Here is a 25639-nt window from a genome sequence, read left to right on the forward strand (position 1 = left end):
ATCAAACCATAATTTGCAAAGCTTGACCATTATTTGGTATTGTGTGCAAATCAACAGCATGAACTGAGAATGGCCAGCAAACTAGAATGTGAAAATCTGGTTTGCTAATCAATTTGCTCACACTCTGATTTGGTTTTACATCCAAATTGCCTGATGAATGGCAGTTCTGAGTCAACACAAAGCAAAACTCCTGTGAATCTTTCATAGGCCTCTCAACCATACAATCATGCTAACTTAATATTTTTATTAAACAGTCATATTTAACAGTGAAGCATATCTCAGCTATCTCACATGAAATAGGGACAAGAAAGGGGAAAAACTCTGAATAAACTCACTATGCTATAACTTATTTTTACCATCTCCTTATAAAGTTATATGCAAGTAATAAAACTATTCCCACAAAAATGATGCACTGAGAATCTTCCACTAGGCTGAATTAATAGAGGTTTCGCAAAAAATGGGAACAATTTAGATTCAATTTCCAATCTAATTTCCCTTATAAATATGTCCTGAACATAAAGAATTGTGGAAGCAATGGGAAACACAGTTTACTTTGCTTTCTCAAAATGTTTCACCTTTCCATTTAAGGTTCCAATTGACAGCAATCCTTCCTGGCCCACAGTACTCACATGGAAAGTCACAACTGAAGCAAGAATACATTTTTAATAGCATGGGCCTGCATTCGAAAAAAATATTTTCTTACCCCTTTAGCACAATCAGAAATACACATATGTGAAATACTTCCTTACAGCACATAAAACAGAAAAGAGCAATGTAAAGATTTTTTACTTTACCTCACTTTGTAATGAATGGACAGTTATATCTCGGGCGTACTCCCAACACACACATAACATCAATCTAGCTGTACTTATACAGTGCCAGATCTTTTTAAAAAGACACCCCCACAACCCCCCCCCAGCATTTCTGACTTCCTCTTGCACCACCTTTCTTTTTCTTTTATTTTCTTTAAAATATGGAAAGCTTCACAAATTTGGATGTCATTCATTTGCACTATACATACTGCCGAAGGGAGCTCTTGCACCATCTTTCTAAACCAATCAAAAGAAGTGATTTTTAATTTAAATTTATAACCTGAGCAATCCCCAAGGCCTTGGAAAAGCCACATTTTCTCATCTTATTTATTCTTACAACAACCCTGTGGAATAGGCTGCTGTTACTCCCAGTTTACAGATGGGAAACCAATCCTGAGGAAGAAAGATTCACTTGAGGCTAGTTGGACTCTCAACACGTGTCTTGAGGTCCAACTTTATTAACCACTGGGATGCAATGAGCTTCTGGGAAAAGAACAAACCAATGTTTTAAAATCAGCACCTGTTACTCTAACAGGAGTGGGCTGACTTCATTCCTGCATAGTTGGTTGGTTTTAAACCAAAATCTATGTGGCTCACCATCAAGTTTTAAATCGACAAGTGTGCATCTGGGCTAAAACTTTGAACTCAGCCTCATTTTGTGGGGGAGAGAGATGGTGGGTGGTAAAATGGGGGCAGAAAGGGAAGCTGAGATTTGTGTTTTGAGGAAGATATGAAGCTTACATTCTGCATAAGTTCCCTGGCCCCCCACCAATAAAAAACCAAGCCATCAATAAAGCCTCAATGTTCCTCAAATTTCAGTCTACACAAGTGACTGTGAAAGCTGAGACTTTGGCCCAGCACCACTTAACTGTCAACTGTTAAGCAATCCAGTGTGTGCACTCTGGTTTAAGAGCAACAATGGTGGATCAAACCAACATCCATTAGGCCAGAATTATTGCAAGAATCCCAATTGGTCCTTTGGTGGACTACAGCCTCTCTTCTGCCCTCCTCAGCTGATAAGGGAAAGCTTTCATGAGTTTCAAAAACTATGTCTCAGTCTCTTACATAATCTTGTAGATTATGTAACCTTTAAATGTGGTTCATCTCAGATGTTAAGAAATATTCATTTTCTGTATAGCAGGGAAGTAAGTAGCTTCTTTCACTGTGTGAAAATTCTGCTTTATTGGTAACATTCTCCTAACACCTATCAAGTTTGCTGAATTCTGAGGGTGTCTTCAAAGTTATTTTTCAATAGAGGAAATAATACTATGTGTAGGATATCTGTTAGTAGATTTTTAAAGACTCACATTAAATTCAATTGAGCAAAAATGGGCTGGGCTCATTTTTCTCCAGGACTTCCCATTGAAACTAATCACAGCATGTATTAAGCCACTCCCCAGAAATTCTTCTGCTGGATGGTTTTAAAATGCAGACAATGAAAAGCACTGCAGAAGCAAAATAAGGCCAATAATATAATTACGGTGGTATGCCTGCATAGTCTGAGTTAATGTTATTATTTGACATTGCAAGGCTATGTTTTCTCCCATGAGTCAAAACGGAGACAAGGTTCACCCTAATTGGTTCCAAAGCACAACCTACCCTCAACAATTTTTCCTCAGGACCAGTAATGTTAATTTCTACACGACTGTAAATAGTGTTTGCCAACAATACAAACATGGTAATAAGAGGCTAGGTGGGTAAATAATGTGGTTACAAAGCAGCTTATTTGCATTTTTATTTAAAACTGCGTTCGTTAAAAAGCAGCTCAGATTTCTCTTTGCAGAAGCAGCCTTGGTTAAGAAGTAGAGCAGTAATTACTCTCTTTAGGGGTTCTTTTATATGTCCTTTAGGGAATTAGAATGAAAAGATAAGCAGAATTAGAAAAGGAATCATGTAAAGTATGAAATGTACTATAAACACTTAGTAGTGTATTTACCATAAGCTAAGCTGGTCTTCTTCATTATGGAATATGTAGCATGCTTATATTGCCAGTACTACAGTAGAGAATCTTAAGAAATTTAGAACTGGGAAGTTTACTTCTTCAAAAATTAAATTATAAGCAGAGCTTGCTTTATGCAAGAATGAATCTTGAATGTGTGCATTCGTTTATATGAAGACTTATACACACAACCCCAATGTTATTGGCATTCTGCAGAGATCTACTGTGCACATTCCTGTCCCTTCTCCCAATCTGAGACAAACTTGAACTTCAAACAGCATCCAAACCCACCTATACCATTAACTCCTGTGCCAGGTTTTATATCTGAAGTTTTAAACAGAGAGATTTAAAATATTCAATTTTTACAATTTTGAAAGCTTCAATATATATTAAATGATATGAATAAATGACTAAGGTACTCCAATGCAGATAAACACGTCCTGTTCTCTCAAGTGAACAGACTCTTAAGCTCCTGCCCACAAAAGGAAAGAGGAAAGTTCCTGTATGTGAATCCTCCCTTGTAAATCACCAAAATCTAATGGTGAAAAATTCAAGTAGTAACATTACATCACTTAACCTTTTTGGAACACCTCCATAAGACTCTTGAAAAGTGCCTACCAAATCTTTTAAAGTATCTTCTGCTTGCCCACATGAACTAGAGAGGCAGCTTTTGTATTTCAAAATCTAATTACTTTTAAGAAAATTGCTGCATTTATTTGGATCATAAAAATTACATCTTTATTATGTTGGTAGTACAAGGCTAGTGATACACACAGACAAAGGTCTGAAACAGTTCAGCTGTTCTCAGGACATTGATTTGGTATAAATGATATCCACAATTCAACAATGGGCCAGCCTTTCAGAGTGCAAAAGGCTCAACACATCTGCTATATAATTCAGACCCTATTTTACAGTGGTTTCATTACCAACCATAAAAACTGTAACAGTGGAACTGTATAAACAAACTGAACAGTGTTTTTACTGTAAAACATGAACGTACTATAAATATTTGTCTTTCCCTTCTCTCAGCATCTGTAATGAGAGAAGCAAATTCATGCCATATGTTTATAGTACAAGGGGAAAAAAGTGTATCTCAACAGTTCATCCATGCAGTTGTTTGTGAAGCTGTTAAATTGCTTTAATTTGCCCATTTGCTTTTTAACACATTCATTTACTCACAGATCATTAAAAAAACCTAGTGCTTCACTGAATGTTCCTGAGGTTCAGTTGTTGATACTGTCAACAATGGAAGGCATGACCAAAAGGTCCAAAGAGAAACCCAGCCGTCTGCTATTCCAGTCATCTTTGTGTATGACTGCAGCCACCGTTTCCTTGATCTGCCACTAATTTTCTGCCATTTTAATCTTTTAACTTGGAAAGGTTTTTCTTGCATTATTCTAGCCAATCAGGGAGCAAACAGTGAATAAAAACAGTCACCATGCCACAGATTTGTCTATGTGATGATGTCAATGAACAAAGCCTTCTCATAGACTCATTCTGATAAGAATGTACAGTGGTGCCTCGCAAGACGAAATTAATCCGTTCCGCGAGTCTCTTCGTCTTGCGGTTTTTTCGTCTTGCGAAGCACAGCTATTAGTGGCTTAGCGGCTATTAACGGCTTAGCAGCTTAGCGGCTTTAAGAAAAAGGAAACAAACTCGCAAGAACTCGCAAGACGTTTCGTCTTGCGAAGCAAGCCCATAGGGAAATTCGTCTTGCGGAACGACTCAAAAAACGGAAAACTCTTTCGTCTTGTGCGTTTTTCGTCTTGCGAGGCATTCGTTTTGCGAGGTACCACTGTATACAAAGTTGGGATGGGGACTGAGGCATGACTGGCAATATAGTGATAGCAACCACGTTTTCAGCAATAACATGTTTGTTGCTGTGGCTGACTGAGAAATGCTTATTGTGAAAAACTGCATTGTTTTGCATCAGGTGTGAATAACCTCTGGCCCTCCAGATGTTGCAGCTCCAGCAAGCATGTCCAATGGCCAGGGATGTTCGTCCAGCAACATATAGAGGGTAAAAGATTCCCCACACCTGTCTTAAATGGTGCTACAGAATTACACAGAATGATACGCTAAACTACAATGAATGACTTCAGCAGTCCAAAGAAGGCTAATTTATACTCAGAATTTGAAAGTTCCGCATTCTAAAAGCGGCTTAAAAGTGCTGATATAAATTCTTCAAACCATCTGATTCTCAGAAAACAAACTGGATAGCTATTTAATTTGTGCATTATATCTCTAAACGTATATAGATATAACAGGAATGCCATGGAAAGCTAAGGTATTGGACCACTATCAAAATTTGGATCTGGCTGTTGAATACAATAAAGGATATTAAGGTATAGTTTTTAGAGCATCTCAGCAAATTTTGCCTAAAATGGAATTCTATGGAACTCTGCTGCAAGGAAAATGCAGTGGCCAATCATAGAATCATAGAGTTGGAAGAGACCACAAGGGGCATCGAGTCCAACCCCCTGCCAAGCAGGAAACACCATCAGAGCACTCCTGACATATGGTTGTCAAGCCTCTGCTTAAAGACCTCCAAAGTAGGAGACTCCACCACACTCCTTGGCAGCAAATTCCACTGTCGAACAGCTCTTACTGTCAGGAAGTTCTTCCTAATGTTTAGGTGGAATCTTCTTTCTTGTAGTTTGGATCCATTGCTCCGTGTCCGCTTCTCTGGAGCAGCAGAAAACAACCTTTCTCCCTCCTCTATGTGACATCCTTTTATATATTTGAACATGGCTATCATATCACCCCTTAACCTCCTCTTCTCCAGGCTAAACATGCCCAGCTCCCTTAGCCGTTCCTCATAAGGCATCGTTTCCAGGCCTTTGACCATTTTGGTTGCCCTCCTCTGGACACGTTCCAGTTTGTCAGTGTCCTTCTTGAACTGTGGTGCCCAGAACTGGACACAGTACTCCAGGTGAGGTCTGACCAGAGCAGAATACAGTGGGACTATTACTTCCCTTGATCTAGATGCTATACTCCTATTGATGCAGCCCAGAATTGCATTAGCTTTTTTAGCTGCCGCGTCACACTGTTGGCTCATGTCAAGTTTGTGGTCAACCAAGACTCCTAGATCCTTTTCACATGTACTGCTCTCAAGCCAGGTGTCCCCCATCTTGTATTTGTGCCTCTCATTTTTTTTGCCCAAGTGCAATACTTTACATTTCTCCCTGTTAAAATTCATCTTGTTTGTTTTTGCCCAGTTCTCTAATCTGTCAAGGTCGTTTTGAAGTGTGATCCTGTCCTCTGGGGTGTTAGCCACCCCTCCCAATTTGGTGTCATCTGCAAATTTGATCAAGATGCCCTTGAGTCCATCATCCAAGTCGTTGATAAAGATGTTGAATAAGACCGGGCCCAAGACAGAACCCTGTGGCACCCCACTAGTCACTCTTCTCCAGGATGAAGAGGAACCATTGATGAGCACCCTTTGGGTTCGGTCAGCCAGCCAGTTACAAATCCACTGAGTGGTAGCATATTCAAGACCGCATTTTACCAGCTTCTTTACAAGAATATCATGGGGCACCTTGTCAAATGCCTTGCTGAAATCAAGGTAGGCTACATCCACTGTGTTTCCTTCATCTACCAGGCTTGTAATTCTATCAAAAAACGAGATCAGGTTAGTCTGACATGACTTATTTTTCAGAAATCCATGCTGACTATTGGTGATCACAGCATTCCTTTCTAGGTGCTCACAAACTGTTTGCTTAATGATCTGCTCCAGAATCTTCCCTGGTATTGATGTCAGACTGACTGGGCGGTAATTATTTGGGTCCTCTCTTTTCCCCTTTTTGAAAATAGGGACAACATTTGCCCTCCTCCAGTCTGCCGGGACTTCGCCTGTTCTCCAGGAATTCTCAAAAATGACTGCCAGTGGTTCTGAGATCACACCTGCCAGTTCTTTTAATACTCTTGGATGCAGTTCATCTGGCCCTGGAGACTTGAATACATCTAAACTAGCCAAGTATTCTTGTACTATCTCCTTAGTTATTCTGGGCTGTGTTTCCTCTGCTGAATCATTTGCTCCAAATTCTTCAGGTCGGGCATTGTTTTCTTTATCGGAGAAGACTGAGGCAAAGAAGGCATTGAGGAGTTCAGCCCTTTCTGTGTCCGCTGTTTGCATTTCACCATCTTCTCCTCTGAGTGACCCCGCTGTTTCTTTGTTCTTCCTTTTGCTACGAACATACCCATAGAAGCCTTTTTTGTTGCTTTTAACCTCTCTAGCAAGCCTGAGTTCATTCTGTGCTTTAGCTTTTCTGACTTTGTGTCTACACGTGCTGGCTATTTGTTTGAATTCCTGTTTGGTGGTTTCCCCCATTTTCCATTTTTTGTACACATCCTTTTTTAATCTTAACTCAGTTAAAAGTTCTTTAGATAGCCACCCTGGCTTCTTTAGGCACCTTCCATGTTTCCGTCTCACTGGTATTGCCTGACGTTGTGCTTTTAGTATCTCCCTCTTAACAAACTCCCAGCCATCATGAACTCCCTTTCCTTTTAGTATTACTGTCCATGGGATCTCACCCAGCACTTCCCTAAGTTTTATGAAGTCGGCTTTCTTAAAGTCAAGAAATTGAGTCCTAGTATGCTTGGTTGCTCCTTTCCGCTGTATAGTAAACTTCAGAAGAGCATGATCACTCGTGCCTAATAATCCTTCCACTTCTACCCCACTAACCAGGTCATCAACATTGGTTAGGACCAGATCTAAAATGGCTGTTCCTCTTGTTGCTTCTCCCACTTTCTGGACAATGAAGTTGTATGCAAGGCCAGTGAGGAATCTGTTTGACCTTATGCTCTTGGCTGAGTTTGACATCCAACAAATATCCGGGTAATTGAAGTCCCCCATTACTACTATCTCCCTTCCTTTTGCATGCTTGGCCATCTGTTCCAGGAAGGCATCATCTATGTCCTCCGTTTGGCTTGGGGATCTATAGTAAACTCCCACAATGAGGTCCCTGTTATTCTTCTCTCCCAATGATTTAGCAATTTCCAGAAATGGATTAGATATCAGTAGAAAGCAATGTCTGTATTTGCTGATTATGCCCAATTTTAACTCCCACTCATACCACTTTGCACCACCATTTTATGATTAAAGAGACTATGATTTTCAGTCATCTCTAGTGGGCCCTGGGAGTAGTGTGAGAACCCTTGCTCTAGGAAGTAGCAAAACAAACAAACAAACAAACAAACAAACAAACACCTAGCTTCCCATTGTAGAACTGTGTAAACTCTTAAGCATTTACAAAATAGTGCTAGTAGATGTTTGCTTTCTTATAATTATCTTTTGGATCCAACCCTATAATTCTGTTTGTGTATATTCTGAAGTATTTCTTAAAGAGATGGATACAGTCGGGAGCTGTGAAAACCCTACTCAATCATTACTCTTTCATTCAATGGTGTCAATAATATAATACAGAATAAGCCCCTGAGTTCTTCAGCTCATGGGATAGGATTTCAGCCTTCTCCTGAGCAAATGTGTTTACAAACTGTGCCAGAGTGTTTTTCATTAAGCCTTAAAGTCAATTAAGCTGCGAATTGGAACAATCATTCCTCCTTTGGAAAGTATTGATATTTTTTCCCCTGCTCGCTTTAGGGTCTTTTCCACTACTCAAGAAGAGATTTATGCTTGACAATTTCTGATTAAAATGAATCATAGCTTTAAAATTCTAATTTCCTTTTTTTCTAGCACAAGAAATTGTCACAGTTTTAAACTGATATCAGCCTCCAACATGCAATGAAAACCTCATGACAATTTGAAAACCAACAGAAATGCATTCTTCGGGTTTTAAGACAACAATAAACCACCTAAACATCCAAGAATTGTGAAAAACACTACACATACACCTCTCACATGCAGATTATTATTATTATTATTTTCTTCCTTTAGGGGGTTCAACAGTAGTCTCATGGTCTCCATCTTTTAACATTGCAACAACCCTGTGAGAGGTTAGGCTGAGAAGGAGACTGAACCATGGTCACTCAGCAAGCTTCAGAGCTGAGCAGGGATTTGAATCCAGGCAGGTGCTCCAAGTCCATGAAGTTGAGGCCATGACAGTCCCCCCCCCTGCAATTTTGAGGGGGTCTTCGGGGGGACGGACGAAGGGACTGGGAGGGAAGATTGGGGGAAATAAAACTGAGGCACTAATGATGTTATAAAGCTGTTGTAACTATCAGTGAGAATTAAGGAGCAAAACCCCGTTGGTCTCTCAGCTGTGTCAGTGAACTGGCCCAACTTCTCATCTCTCTACGCTGCAGCCTAATGGAATGGCTGCCACCAGCCACTACATCACAATAGTCACCAAAGGCTGTATACAAAAACAAAACATTAGAACCAACTTTAAATACTAAACCAAAGAGCAGAGCAGAAAATATCTTAAAACCATAAGGAGCAGAATCAAAGATTCACATGATATAAACTATTAAAAGCCACATGGAATAGAAGTGTTGTTTTTTTCACTTGAATGTAAGCAAAATGGGACCAGTTTAATCTCTGTTCCAAGGGAATTTCATACCACAGAAAAGGCCTAGCCTCATCTTGTGCGGCGTACAGAAGGACCTCAGAAGAAAACTGTAATCTACTCTCAGGTTTGCATGGCAGGAGGTGGTCTTTCTGATATCCTGGCCTTAAGGGCTTTATAGGTAAACATCAGAACTTTTAATTTGGCCTGGAAATAAATCAGAAGCTAGTCTTTGATATAAAACAGGTGTAATGCAGTCTTATAAGGCACACATCAGAAAGCAAACTGGGTGCAACATTTTGTATCATCCTTAGCTTTCGAACACTCTTCAAGGGCAGCACCACATAGAAGGCACTGCAGTAATTTAAACAGGATTAGGCTGACAGGTGGGCAAACAGCTCAAGGCAATGTAGTAAGCTTCAAGGCTGACGTGAACCACACAGGGATCTGAACCACACTAGCTCTGGAACTACAGGCATTAACTGTGGGATTAAGAATTCAACCTCACTGAATTCAAGGCAGAGTTGAATATTTATGAAGAAACCAAATGAATTATAGTCAAGATACATCACTTCTGGGTCCCATTTCTGATCAGATATTATTTTCCTTTCAAGTTATGTATCCCCCCACCAACAGGTCTTGGCATCCCAGTCTGCCACTGTACCAGAGACAACACTGGCAAGTTTTTGAACACTGGCTTTACCACAAAAGTGACAAGCTTGGCACCAAAAAATGGCTTGTTTTGCTAAAGGAGAGAGAGAGAGAGAGAGAGAACACATGTGCACATGTGCATTGTCTCCAAAAACATAGCTTAATCATCCTCTGGAAGTTTGTTTTTATTTTTTTACAAAATACCTAGTGTGACACATTGCATTTTAAGGATTATTATGCCAAATTTAAGGTCAGGTTTATCAGGATCACACTTTTTTTTGCAAAGCTTATTCATATGCTGGAAGTGGAGGATATAAACATTATTTTCATCCAAATGCCTATTGCTTTGTGGCACTACTGATATAAATGGAAAAGAACATTTGTGTCAAATATACATATAAAATTTACATTTAATGCAATTCTCAGGACACATGTCTTATCAACATTATCAAATTATTAAATTGAGCTATTGCAATCATAACATTACAACTGTTGAGAAGCCAACTGTTTGCTTTGAACGTGGAATATATTTCTGTTGCTATTTCATAATTCATGTTCTAAGGTCTCTCCTGTCTCAACTGCTAGCATCGTTGACGTAGGAGCAGGTAAGTCAATAGTAGTCAGGGGGTGGGCAACAATGTCCTGTTGTGATACCAGAGCAAATCAGACAATGGCATCACGAGTTATAGCAAGCAAAAGATCACAAATGGAAAGCACAGGTATTAAAGAAGAGGTTTTTGACAGGCAGCTTTTTTAATGGCCACTAGAAAATATCAAACACATATGTGTGTGTATGATTATAGGCCTCAGCATTTTAATAGCAGTACCAATCTGCTAAAATTAATCAAATAGATTTTTGTAAAAAAAAAAATCTTAACTTTAAGTAGCTACTCTCTTTTATCTCCTACCCAAGATTGCTTGCATTTTGATGTAAATATTAAGCATTCTGTAATTCATCAACTAATTCTCTCCTAGTTACACATTTCAAGTAATTAAAGTTCAGTAATAACTTATTCTTTCTGCTCCAGCACCTGCATTTCATTTGTTTATTTTCCCAGAGTCATAAATCTGAGGGACTGTCAAAGTGCCATAATATTAGTGCAATAATCAAAGTTAATTAGTCCCTCTCAATAAACAACAACAAAGTCATTACAAAGATGCATTGAAGGTGCTCTAGCTACCCACTTTACAGATGAGATTGTACTGAAAACAATTAGGAATGGGGAATGGTTAATAAATAAAATGCATTTTTTTTCTGAAGTAATTTGAAACAAAGACAATGTTGGACCTTTGTTCTTCAATTCATTCCCGGAAATGCTCAGTTCATACTGCAATGATGAGATAGGTGCATTAAACTCAAATCTAACAACAGCTTCACATTAAGCATGAAAGGGATACAGCCATCTCCAGTCACACATCAGGGAACCATGGCCAGTTGTGGTTCTCAAGTATATGCTACCAAACATTTTACCATTGTAATGGGTTTGAGTTACTCGTGCGTAAATTGTCCCAGTTAGGGGGCTTAATTGCCTTGGTTAACCCGTCCTGACTGCACAGCCCATCTCAGCGTGGCTGCCTCAGTCGCTAGCAGAATCTGTCTGTGAGCGTTTCCTAAACCTTTTCCAGCATAAAAGCTGTTTGACTCCCAGTCGTCGCAGCCTCTCACTGCGCGGCAGTCTTCTGCGCAGGGAGGGCGTGGGCAGTGGAGGACCAGTGCTCTCCTCACTGACGTCCAGGGAAGAATCCCGGAGCTCTCCCTCCGCTTCCCCCATTTGCCCCCCTTGGTCCCTGGTGTTACGCCGATTTCCTTCCTCCTCTACCAAGCTGCGTCTCCCCCTGGTGCTGGTACCTTCTCCTGCAGAATCGGGGAGCCTCTCCTTCGCCTTTCGCTCTGATGTCAGTTCCCTGACAACCATATATGTACTTATTGCAGAAAACACCAATGTAGTGACAAACACGATTGCTATGTAAACTGTGAAGCAACTAAATCTTCACAACGTTGTAAGGTTATTATAAGGCTGTTTCAAAAGATGGGTTCATGGTTCATTTCATAGGCCCGGAAAAAAAGTTATATAAGCAATAAACAAAATCTCTTAATCCAACATTATATTCTTTGAAATTTCAGGTTGAGTATTTTCATATACACGCTCATTTATTCCGCTAATTACCTAGAGATAATCGTAGCATTAACCTTTGGTGGGTGTAAAATAGTATTGCATTTAACAACTTAGCTGATCTCCATAGGCAACTAGGAATTCCAGGCAGGCAGGCTAGCAAGATAATTCTGTCCCTGATCAGCTGGTTTTCATGCTAGCTGTGTAGGAAGGAAAGCCTTTTTCTCCATGACCAGCTGAAACATAGGCTGGTAACCTTTGTGGCCCTATCAGGTTATCATTCAATGTAAATTCAGGTCCTCAAGTGAACCAAATGAAGACATGAAAATGAACAGTTTATAATAACTTTTTCACAAGAACCAGATCCATTTAGGCAGCTCCATTCGAAGGCATAAATTTTAAAGAATTACTTAGCAATGTATTTAAACGCACATTATTAACAGTACAGTAGCCAACAATGGCAAATTTAGCGCTGGTTCTAAACGGAAAGCTAATCAGCAGTCTTTGAAATACTTATTTATCTATTTGTGTGGACAGACGGGGTCCCCCCAACCCTAGGTGACCTCCGAGCGGAATAATGACTCAAGACAACGTGCTATGGGATTAAAATTGGCCACAACTTTATTAAGTTTCAGATGTAGGGAGACCTTGGCTCAGGCATTGGGCATTCCCAGTCCCCAGCCAGGGATCTGAGCGACTTCAGGGTTATCCAGAACGTGTGGGGATTGGGCTGGCTCTGGAGAACATATGTTCAAACAGAGAGCCTTCCCCCGTTTCGCCACCGTTGGAGGGGAGAGCAATGACAACCTCTCAGTGTATGGCCAGTGCCTCCCCTCAAGACCCCTTTAACGGGGAACCCTGGTATCACCACCACAAATGGGGGGGGCGTGGGTCACTGCTTCACGCCCCACCCATTTAGGTAGATAAACTAAAGGATTCCACCCAAGGCCTGAAACCGCCAAAGTTGTGACGTTTTGCTACGGGAAAGGCAAAACTTTCCAATGCAGGAAAATTCCTTTCCAGCCCTTCAACAGCGACCCTGACGTAGCAGTGCCTGCATTTCTGTTGTGTGGGCAGAACCCTTACCTGGCCAATCCCCTGACAACGCCTCCCCAGGCAGGATTGGGCGACTGGCTGAGGTAGGTGGAGACCTCCAGGTATCCAGCCTGGGGAGGATGAAGCCAGACCACACTACCAGGAGTCGCACTGGGATCCAGGGGGTTGCGGTCATTATTTAGTTCCAAATATGGTGTGTATCTTTATTGACAGTTGCAATATTTTCATTATTTACATGTCTCTGTAAAAAATGCAGAAGTTTCACACAAAAACACAACAGGTAATGATTGTGTATTCTTCCTCCTCTTCCACCTTCCTTCCCCCCCCCCCAACCTATATGTCAAAATTTAAAATGCACGCTTTTTAGAACAGGGACCTCGTTACACTGCAAAGTACCATACACACCAATAAATAATGGTATACATCTTCCCTGCTCGCAGTATTATTTATTTATTTTATTAGATAGTCATACATACAACACAAAACAGTTTCAGGGTGACTTACAATCCATTTTAAAAACATACAAAATGGTTAACAACCACCATAATTTTAAACCTTCCAATCAATACATAAAACACCAGCTTTCCATTGGGCAGAGGAACACTAATCAGCAACCCAGAGAAGCACTAGCATAAAGCCTTGACTCAGCTGGCTCAAATTCCATCAAATGCCCAGGTGGAAAGCACAAGTCTTAACCTGGTGTCAAAAGATGCCAGTGTCAGCACCAAGTAAGCCCTTGGTCCAGAGAGCATTTCACAGGCTCTACAACCAAAGGGCTCTGTCTCATGTAATCAAGCAATGACGAAAAAGACAATAGTTTAGGTAATTTCAACCTCACCCCTTACCAGTGCCTCCCAAGCCAATCTTCAGTGTTAGGGTGCAAGTCAGACAGATAAAACCTGGTATCAAAATGCATTTGGAATTTTACCCAGGGTTAAGAGCAACAACCTATAGCTAGTATTAATGATGGCTACGGTTGCAAGAAATCTTTCTTTTGATACAACCCTCCCACTCTTTTGAACACTTTCTTTCCAAGAGCCTTTGACCTTTCTACAATACTTATTGGTGCCAAGAAACACCTTCTCTTACCCATTCTTCCATGATGCGTTGGACAGCGTCATTAGCTCTTAACGTATTTCGGCAGGCAAGGATGACATGTGCACCATGTAGCGCAAAGGACTTGGCTGTTTCAAAGCCTACAACAAAACACATATTGAGAACATAAAGAATCAGAATTTAAAGCTAAGCAGTAGGTATTAACTAACAACCAAGAGACTGGAAATATCTGGATTCTATCTGTATACTACAATATACTGATTATTGTTTTTACCATACTTTCCCATTAAAGTTCAAAAACTGAAAACCAATAAAAGAATTAAAATAAAACCAAACTGAAATAGAGGTATATATTCAAAATAGCAACATTACATTTGGCCAGCAGCCAAGTCTATTATCTTTTATAAGCAGTTTTTAGGCATAGTTTTGTGAATCTGATTTTTAAATGCTGATATTCTCTACTTTGATTCCCCCCTTTGCTTGTGATTTTTAATTGTCGTTTTAATATGTACCATTATACTTTAAGTATTGTTTTTAATTATGTATTTTTTCTGCCTAGTGCAAAATAATTTAAAATAAAAACAATTCTTAAAAAACAAACTTTTAAGGAAATTTAGAGATTTTAGCAACAATCTAAGTGTAATCAAACTTGGTGCAAGGAGTGAATGTTGGCACAGTTGACACGAGAGAAATGGACTAACATTCATAGCGGCACACAGAACCTACAGGAGCAGAGCCTCAGCATACATAAAATTAATACAGAAGAAGGCATACTCAAGTGGCCTGAAATGAAGGTGAGAAAAATGTTCACTTTGACTCTGTTCAAATCACTTCTTTACCATGTCAGTACCAAGCATATGTGGAACTTAAGTGAGTCTTTTCTCTACCTGATATCATTTAACAGTCAACCATCCACCCAAATGCATTGCAGAGGGACTTGAGAAGTGGATTCAAGAAATAACTTGCTAGAAAGAATTGTTACGCATCCCAGGGGAGTGACTTGGAGTCATGCTCATATGATTTGTTATTATGATTCCTACTCCACTCTAGGGGCCCTCAGTGTGGCTTACATAATACACACACATTAAAATGCAATTACAATTGTATTTTAAAAAAGAAAACTCAATTAAGAACAGAGAAATTGGATTAACAAAGTGACAACACCCTTGGTCCCTGAATAAAAATGTTATGGTGTGACAATTGGTGCTCACTGGGAATACTCACTAAAATGCTCAGTTCTCATGGTGTTGTATTGGCCATTTGACCCTTGGGTGCTCCCTTGAGCCCCTTGTTTGTGGGTGGTCCCAAATGGTAAATGGGTTCTTATACAGAAGGGAAATTGAAGCATGGGGGAAAATGCTGAAGATGTGAGCTTTTTAATGTTAAAACTAGGCTAACATAAAAGTGACTGATACAATTGTAAAACTAACTTCGAGGTACATAGGCAGTTGGAATTTGACAGTAGAATTTGAAATTAGAGTATTCTGACATTGAAAAGATTTGCATATTTGCCCCGTTTTCAATAGGAAAAATCAAATTACTATCATTCACATGTATTTTGGAAAGTGGATTGCCTGTCTTTCCGTTCGTCCTCTATAGGTTTGGCCTCCTCTCGAAATACAGTTGCCAAACTTGGTATGAAGGTTTTCAAGGTGGGGGTGTCAGTCTTTGTTGAAGTTTGGATGCCAAGCACCATTTTGAATCTTGATGGCAGACTGAAATGTGACTTTGTCGTGACAACCCATTTTTTGATGTTACAGGTCCAAAATATGCTGATATGGACCACATCCCTGAAGATATTGTTGCCCCACTGGTGGTCCTTCACCAGATTTGACATGGCTGAAGAGTGGGATAAAAAGGCTTTTAATTAATAAATACATTTTATTTCAAATGGAGGTATCACAGAGCCTTTCTTCCAAGGCACCCAAGTTGCATTCTGCTTGTATATTTGTAAATAAACCATATTACCAAGACAGGTCTCCAGTGTGCACTCATGCGAAACAAATCTAAATGCAATATGTAGTGAAAACGAGCAAGCTCTCTGAGGCTCTCCTCAGATTGATCCAGGCATTTTCTAAGTTTCATGGGGTAGCAACTCACAAAAGATGTCCCAAAGAAATCTGAGTGCTCCGAAGAATGTTCCATACACAGCATCAGACTGCCCCACTCAAACACAATCTAGCCATGATATACACCTTAATAACTTCAAGTTACTTAATGCTCGCAGCACTATTCCAAGTGTGGCTGAGGAATTCTAATAAACCAAAATATAGTGCAGTTTTGATATGTTTAATCTCCCATCTTGAACTGTATCCGAATATAGACAAAAACCTGCTCCTTGATTTCAGGAACCACCATGGCAGCATTTGGTTATGACATCTTAAGAGGCATCCAAATGCATAGCAAACAACAACTTTGCAAAACATAGACTCAAAATCGTTAATTAAATAATACTCCAGGGCTAACAGTAGCTTCAGGTTGGTGGAGGAGGGGATGTTCATCAGGACTGCCTCACAGGAGGAAGGGGGCTAACCCCTTCACTGATTTAAAAAATGTCTAGTTTGGCCCTCAGATATAGCAGTAGGATTCAAGAAAGGAAGAACACAAAGAGCAGAGCCCAATTGTTTTTCTAAATTCCTTCCTGTTATTTCACAATACATTATCAATGCCCATAGCCAACTTTTCCAGCTGTGACAACTGGTAGGAAATATAGCAGCAGGAATTATTAGGTGGTTTTGGTGCATGTTTTTGATACATCAAATAGAAAATTTCCTACCAAGTTCTCATGGTACTACAGCTTAATGACTTCCAACTGTAAACACTTGGATTAGCACACGACTACTTAATAGGACAATAATATAAGTATATCAATACCAAGAAATTGACAGAACAAGGTAACTATTTGTTCCACTTTTATTTTAAATATGCTGCAGCATCCATTTAAACGTTGTTTACCCAGGGAAAAAAGCTATTAAACACAGGCTGCTTCACTTCTAGAAACACCCTGGGGCAAGAGAAATTTAGTTTACAACACAGGGTATAACTTAGATTATAGAATCAACAGACACCACATAAAGTTATACCATTCTCTGCAATTACATGCTTACAGTATTTAAGTCTTAGCAATTTTCCTGCTTGCCTTTTTAAAGCCATTCATTGTACCGAGCAACTTTAATTATCTGGGCAATTCATTGCACACAGATGAATCCAGTTTCAACACATGCAACCTTTCTAATTCCATTCTAAGCAAATGTAGCAAAGAAACTTAAAAATTGCAAACATTATTAGCCAGTCATGCATTTTACTGTTTCAGTAAAAATAAGCATTGATATTGAATTGTATTTGTATTGGTTTTAAAATTAGTTTCATACTGTAATACCAACTCCTCACAATTTATTACTAGTCCAACTAAATAGATAAATGAACTGAATGATATCTGACAGCAAACAAGTGTTGGAAGAAAGATTTTTTATCCAGGAGCAGATCTAACCATCACCCAAAAAGTTTTCAGGTACCGGTAAGTCTCTTAAAATAACACAACTAGGTTAAAATGAAAATAAGGTATTTTAGGCCTTTGTGTGTAAATCAGGATAGCAGCAGGAGATACAAATCTCAGAGTTGTTTTATTTATTTATATTAAATTTCTATACTGCCCTTCATCCAAGGATCAGAGGGTGGCTTACAATATACAGTAAAAACACAAAAATGCATGCCATAGTAAGAAAAAAAACCACCCCTCAATAATCTCCACACACACAGTCTAAAAGGCTATAAATTCTTTAATTAGCCAAAAGCCTGGGAGAAATGTTTTTGCCTGGTCTCTAAAGGTATGTAATGAAGGCAATGTAATGAGCCTTCCTGGGGAGCGCATTCCACAAGCAGGGAGCCACCACAGAAAAGGCCCGTTTTCATGTTGCCACCCTCTGGACTTCTCACAGAAGAGACACACAAAGAAGAAGAAGAAGAAGAAGAAGAAGAAGAAGAAGAAGAAGAGGAGGAGGAGGAGGAGGAGGAGTTTGGATTTGATATCCCGCCTTTCACTCCCTTTATGGAGTCTCAAAGCGGCTAACATTCTCCTTTCCCTTCCTCCCCCACAACAAACACTCTGTGAGGTGAGTGGGGCTGAGAGACTTCAAAGAAGTGTGACTGGCCCAAGGTCACCCAGCAGCTGCATGTGGAGGAGCGGAGACGCGAACCCGGTTCCCCAGATTACGAGACTACCGCTCTTAACCACTACACCACACTGTCTCTCAGGTCTCAGATGACAATTGTAGCCGTTCATTTCTCTGTAAAATTCCCAGATATTATATGCTATGTAGGTGTCTGAAACTGTGTTAGAAGAAGAAGAAGAAGAAGAGTTTGGATTTGATATCCCGCCTTTCACTCCCCTTCAGGAGTCTCAAAGCGGCTAACATTCTCCTTTCCCTTCCTCCCCCACAACAAACACTCTGTGAGGTGAGTGGGGCTGAGAGACTTCACAGAAGTGTGACTGGCCCAAGGTCACCCAGCAGCTGCATGTGGAGGAGCGGAGACACGAACCCGGTTTCCCAGATTACATGACTACCGCTCTTAACCACTACACCACACTGTTACAGGAAAACAAATATGTAAAGCTGACTTATACTGAGTTAGTCTACTGATCCATCCAGCTCAGAACACTATAATTTCTGTCTTTCCCATAGCTACCTGGAGATGCCAGGAATTATACCTAGGATCCTTTTAGTGCAAACAAAGCATGTGATCTGCTACTGAATGTGGCCCTTCTCCTGTGCTGTTTGAAAGTGTGCATCTCCCAGAAGTTTTGCAAATTTCCATATGTATATAACTTTACCTATATGGTGCTGGTAGCCAGAAATGAAATATTTTTGCAATAATCCCCTGCACTAGCTGGATTTCTGTTTAACTATTACGTAAATAAATACATAAATAAAAGTAGAATATGGAGACAGAGGAGAGAACTGTACAAAGTACAACCAGTCTGAATTTAAAATGCCCATGCAAATTCAAGTTGGGACAATAATGTTCAGTATAATATTCAGTGTGTTATAAATTCTAAAACAACCACCCTAAAAATCTCGAGACACACAAAGAAGTCCCCAGTTGAAAAAACTCTTATCTGACCTCCTAGTGACAATCCTATTTTTAACAGCAGTAAGGATACAAGCATGATGGAATATAAGCCTTACAAAACTTTTTAAAGACTCAAATCCAATACTCAGGCTTTTTTGGGTTGTTCCCTTATCCCTACTGAACCCTTAACATTTTATAACATTTCATGTGAAAGTTTAAACATTAAAAGCTCTATGCAGAACAAAATGTTTTCTTAATTTATTAAAACTTCCTGTTTATGCTTCTTTTTCTACAGCACCAAGACAGTGTAAAACAGAAAAATACTTTGTAATAATCAAACCTACCCACTGACCAGCATACAGTGGTACCTTGGTTCTCAAACTTAATCTGTTCCAGGAGTCCTTTCAACTCCAGAAACCGTTCAAAAACCAAGGCATGGCTTCCGAATGGCTCCCTGCTTCCATCGGAAACTGCGTCAGGCGTTCGGCTTCTGAATTTTTTTCGTAAACCGGAACACACACTTCTGGTTTTGCGGCATTCAGGAGCCAATGTGTTCAGCAACTAAGTTGTTTTGGCCAAGGGAATACACCTGAGGCCCTTCCAGCTTGAGTTTTCTTACTTGGGAAGACTATCTGAACTAGCTCAGTAACTGGTAACAGAAAATCTGCTTAGGGGCTCCAATTCTACCTTCCTAGTGCTTTTGTACCTTATCTACAGAGGCCTAGTTTCTTTTGCTTCCTATCAGTTTCCATCCGGAGTAATATCAAGGAAGGTTTATTTTTCTGACATGATTTGTCATGGCTTCAACACATATTTTTAAGGTGTTCATCTTAGGTATAGATCTGAAATTATACATAGTGGGTTGTACCAATGTTAGTCCTACTCAAAGTGGATCTATTGAAAATGATAGGCACAGAGTCATAGAACTGTAGAGTTGGAAGGTATCCAGAGGGTAATCTAGTCCAATCTCCATAATTTAGATGGAAACTTCAGTTGGTCTCCTCTGAACAGAACTTAGCTGGATACAATCCTGTGCATGTGTGTATATAAAACCATGAAGCAGAAATTAGTTGTAAAGTATCCAAATGTATCCTTCCACATTCTGCTATTTGATGCAGCAGGTTTCTTTTAGCAGGAGAGGGTGAAAGATGATTTTTGAAGATTTCCCTTCCTCTGCATCCCATTTTCCTACAAACCTAAGCTGCTCTTAAGGTTTCCTAATTCTCTACAGCAAACTTTTGGCATGGGGCACACACAAGGTAAATCAGGAAAAATGGTACTGGAACAGAAAGTCCATCTATGAAAGACATAGTTGGACACTATCCCAATGGTTGTATCCAAAGTTAATAATATGCAAAGTAAGCCCATTTAAATTAATGGACATGTCTAACAGATCCATTAATTTCAATCAGTCTACAGTGGTACCTCTGGTTACATACTTAATTCGTTTCGGAGGTCTGTTCTTAACCTGAAACTGTTCTTAACCTGAAGCACCACTTTAGCTAATGGGGCCTCCCGCTGCTGCCACGCCACCGCTGCACGATTTCTGTTCTCATCCTGAAGCAAAGTTATAATACCCAAGGTATTATATTGTAACCTGAAGCGTATGTAACCCAAGGTACCACTGTACTCTGAATCAAGCTTACCTATTTATAAAATATGAAAATCTGACAGGTGTGTTCATATAGAAGTAATTGGTGTTCCCTGTTGAATATGTACCACAGTAAACAGAGGTCTGTTGCTCTATAGCACATGAAATACAAAATTTAAGCGAAGGTTTCAGAAGGTTTGGATGAGCATGAATAGCAAAGTGCCACTTTCAAGAACAGGATTAAGGAAATGTTGCAATTACCTATTTAAGTCTTCATTTTGCTAATCATGTACTTTCAGTGTACTTTAACATTTGATGAAAAATTTAAGATGCACTTTGCCGGAATGTGCATCTAAGGGAATCTAAGATGTGCATCTTATATGGTTTAAGGGAATAAAGATAGAGAATGCAAACAAAATATATTGCCTAATTTATCAATTCTAACTTCCATCCCACCCATTAAAATAAGAGCCATATGATATATGTTAACATTTGTTAACAAGCTGCAAAAAGGCAAAGTAATATGTTGATGTACACAAATAGGGGAGTAGAACCAAATGTTTAATCCAATTGTAGTAACAGCCTATTCAAACAGACAAAAATAAATAAATAGATGAAGCAGATCAAATACCCACTAACGTCCAAATCACATTTAGACAAGATGTGTGAGAGGATTTTTTCTGTGGCTAAGCTTATTCTCTGGAACTGACTACCTAGCGAGTGTCCTCACTCAGATACTTTGTTATGACCTTTCACTATTTCTTTAAGAAGACATTTGAACTGCCAAGTTGTTAGTTTTAACTTCCCAGTGTAGTTGTTTTGAACCACTTTATTTGCTACCATTCTGCATATTAGTTTGCATTTCAAACGTTTTTATTATTGTGTACACAAACTTGAGTATTTTAGTGAAAAGGTGAAATAGGTATACACTGTATTTAGTAGTCAAATTACATTGAAGCCAGCATAATACAGATTTAATCTATACTTCTCAAAACTAGTTTTACCTCCAATCCTAAGCATAGTGCCAAGTCAGCCATCCTTTCACAATATGCTCTGCTAAAGGTGAACAGTCACAGCACCTTCCATATTGAAGTGAGGTAAAGCTTTCGCAGTATCAGTACACTATGATGTAGGAAAGGAGACACTGAGACACAATCCAGTTACCCTCATGCTCCTCTCTCTATCAAGCAGGCAGCTGACCATGTGAGTGGCTATGGCATCAATTCAGTGAGATACTGGGGTTCGGAGGAGAAGCAAAGAGAATTTCTAGATTGAGTAAAACAGCCCATTATTGTCACTTTTTACAGGCTTATACTTTACATTCCCAAACACTTTTTGGAAGTGCACGCTTAAGCGGAAACACAGCTTGGCAACCCACAAATGAAACTAGTCTCCACTTAAGTATTCTTGTACATACATGTTTCATTAGCAGAAATCTGTATTTAGGGAACTATATTTGGTATATTCATAATGTAACTGTTTGCTTTAAAGCCACTCTTTTGAAGCAAAATCTGTCCTTTTCCTCTGTGGTATCAATATAATGGAAAAAAATGACCAGCATCCAGAAGATGGCACAAAAAAATTGAGTCATCAGTTAAAACATTCAGTTTATTTAGTTGCATATATTGATAAAGGTAAGTTGTGGTTTCTACTATGCCAGCATTTCCCTGCTGAGCTTAAAGGACAATCACCTACTACTTTGTCTTTGCTTCGGTTAAACATTATTACCTGCATCCCACAAAAATAATTTCATGTATCCAAGAGAACTTTGAACATCTATTTCTTGAATATCATGCCACACTGTAACCCTCTTTTTCAAGTGAGTGGTTTTTCAACTTTATTTTGTTACATGGTATGAGGTTCTGCTATTCAACGAGAGAGAGAGAGAAATAGAAAGAAATAAAGAGCACACTAAAATTACACTGGACATGCTTGAGCCTTCAGCAAAACCTGAAGCACTTATTTGAATCCCTACCAATATTAGTGAACAAAAACAACAGAGACTTCTAATGAAAGCTCAGTTTTATGGATATCTCTTCCTTCAATCTGGTCCATCGCAAATAGCAGCATCAGCCTTTAAGAATTTCATATACTTCAGGACAGATGTCTCACTGCCTTCTCTTCAACTGGAAATCTCTGTCTTCAGCTACATGCCATTAGATTAGCCTGCATTAAACCAAATTCCTGAAATTTTACTTCATTTCAGTTAGCAAGACCCCCTTCTTCTCTTTTTCAATACCTACCCAGCAGATTTGTTTCTTGCGACAATCTACAACCCACAGCTTTGTATTTCACAATTGCTCTACCTATTAATTCTTTTTCCATTTATTTTTTTTCAGAAGACAAAGCAAGTTTATCTTCCAGGGAAAGAATGCCTTTCTGAGAATGAAGTTTAAGAGAAGGTAGGTTTTCATGCCCACAGGAAAATAGAGCAGGAGGGGGTACTTGCTACTCAACAGCTTCTTCTTCAGATGTGAAAATTACTGTGCAGCTCCTCTGTGAGCAAGCTACTGCAGAACAGAGTACTAATTAAGCATTAAGGAAAAACAAAATTAGTTGCATGTTTTAAATCTCCTTTTGGCAAGTACAACAGTGCAATATTAATACAAGCAGTTTCATAAAATTAAAAAGGCATATTTCATCTCAGATGAAATTAGAAGACTGTTTTGTCAGCTAAAGTGTGCTGGATCTTTTCAAGCATTAAACCAACACATTTTCTCTGAGTTGGGAAAACAAGTGTGACTTCTAGACACAAATGGAACCAAAGACAGTTTCCTTAGATCATTCTCTATTTATTCTTCTATTTATATACAGAGGAATCAAATGGACATTAGGAATTGATTAACAAAAGACAATACCCCCCCCCAACAAACATACAAGTATCACCCAAACAAGCTCACAAAATTTTTTTAGGAGCAAGAAGATAAATGCAAAGGCTCATCTGCTCTATAGCCTTCAATCCTTTTGTCTGCTTCTTCCAAGAAACTCTGCGAATGCAGTTCTATATATAATGCAGGATGCCCCTAACGGGTCACAGTCCCAACGCAGTGTATTATTCCCTCCTTCATATTCCATGCAAAACCAGGGTCATGGCAAATGCTAGGAATATATGGAATTTTTCAGAAATACAAGGACAGCAACAATGTCATGATGCCATCACCTAAATGGCAGCTCTTAGATCAGTACTAGTAGTTTAGAAGGATGCCTTAGGTTTCTCTTTTGTTTATGGATATAACAGTTCTTACTTCTCCCAGTAAAGTGTGGGGAAAGTCTTGCAATTATTCTGATTTGGGGGCGAGGAAGGGGGAGGATAACAGTTTGCTTTGCTACTATAGACTGCTAGAATAGAGTCAGTAGAGCATGAGATTGCTAATCTCAGTGTTGTCGGTTTGAGCCCCATGTTAGGCAAAAGATTCCTGTATTGCAGGGGGTTGGACTAGATGACCCTTGACCCCAAATCTACAATTTTATGAGTTTATGTCGCACCAAAACAAATATTATCAAACTCTAAGCAGATTATATGCAGCATCCCAGCCAACTACTGCAACCATTAATCCATATTATGTTTGCCCAAGGCAGACTTTAATAGGTTTATAAAGCCCCTAAAAAGCAACATTACCTGATACAGACTAGAAGGGCTTCAAGTCTGAAAGATGTGTTGAAAACAAAACACTTTCTATTTCCCATTCTGCCTCCCTACATCCACCCAAGTAAGTCATTAATTTAAGTCTTCCATTTAGAAAGTCAAACTAGATGGAACTGCACATACATCACAACATATATTATCTTAGAAAAGGCATTCCTTCTTTCTGAGATAGCACCCGTCACCTGTAATTTTCATTAAGGACTTACATTAAACTTAAAAAAAAAAAACAAATTATGATGCCCAGTCCATGAACAGCACACTTTTCAAATTGATCAGGTTTATAAGCAGTTAGCCTAACCTACTATTAGCCAGCTAGATGTCGCAGCCCTAACCATTAGATATTCTTGAAGTGTCAAAAGTAAACAGTGCTCCCAAAAAGCTCACGGGAAAATTGGAAGGGAGATATAAAAGCAGCAATGACAGCTTGTTCACAAGTACTGAGCTATAATTCAGCTACGAACCAAACCTGCTACAAGAGCTTACAGGGGAAGCTGTGACAGGGCAAAAGAGGGGGAGCTGTTACATTCCTTAAATAAGCTTTCATGTGACTCCAACTTATAGAGTTAGGTAGTGCACAGAGTTGTTCTGTAATGAAAGATAAATAATGCTAACAAGTGATATACCAAAGAGATTTCATTACAAGTGTGATTATTGAACCTTTTGGCCTCAATGTAATCTTACGTATTACAAGTTTGTCTTGCATTGTGAATTTCAGCCAAAGTTGATAGAGTTCAATAACTTGACTAACCATCCATGTATACTGCTCATTACCCAAGTAATAGATTTATCAAAGCAGGCATGAGGCAATACAAGGAACAGATACCATTTCTAGAAATACCTCAGTGGAAATTACTAGATTTCAACAAAAGCATTATTATTAAGAATTTAACTCCATAATTTAGAGCGTAGAGAGAATGGTACTTAATGTAAAAGTAAGCACAATTAAAGATGGCAACGCTAATATACATACTAGGAGATCATTTGAACTTAAACCCCATCAAAAAAACAAAAACAAAACTTCAGGTATACTTGATTGTGAGATTCTTCCTGCAACAGTGTAGAATGCTTGCAGCACTTTTGGGGAGTAAGATAACAGACCTTGAGCATTTCTTCTGTTCTCTACATGACACTAAATGCAAGTAAGTTCCATGCAACTTTCCTCCACTGTACGGTTTTCTGCTAGGCAGGCACTGAAGAAATTCCATTAAGGATGGACAGTGATTAAGACTGCTTCACT

At 39.2% G+C, this 25639-nt stretch overlaps 1 protein-coding gene across 1 annotated transcript in view; it reads right to left on the reverse strand.

Annotated features, from left to right (window-relative positions):
• Positions 1-25639, reverse strand: part of WWOX (WW domain containing oxidoreductase) — a 574826-nt gene that overhangs the window by 538258 nt on the left and 10929 nt on the right. Inside the window, exon 5 of the mRNA XM_082232366.1 lies at positions 14129-14235. Within this exon, the coding sequence (XP_082088492.1) occupies positions 14129-14235 (107 nt within the window). The remainder of the gene's footprint in view (positions 1-14128; positions 14236-25639) is intronic.

The sequence above is a fragment of the Podarcis vaucheri genome (assembly GCF_965113315.1).
Source record: "Podarcis vaucheri genome assembly, chromosome: 7".
Classification (NCBI taxonomy): Eukaryota; Metazoa; Chordata; class Lepidosauria; order Squamata; family Lacertidae; genus Podarcis; species Podarcis vaucheri.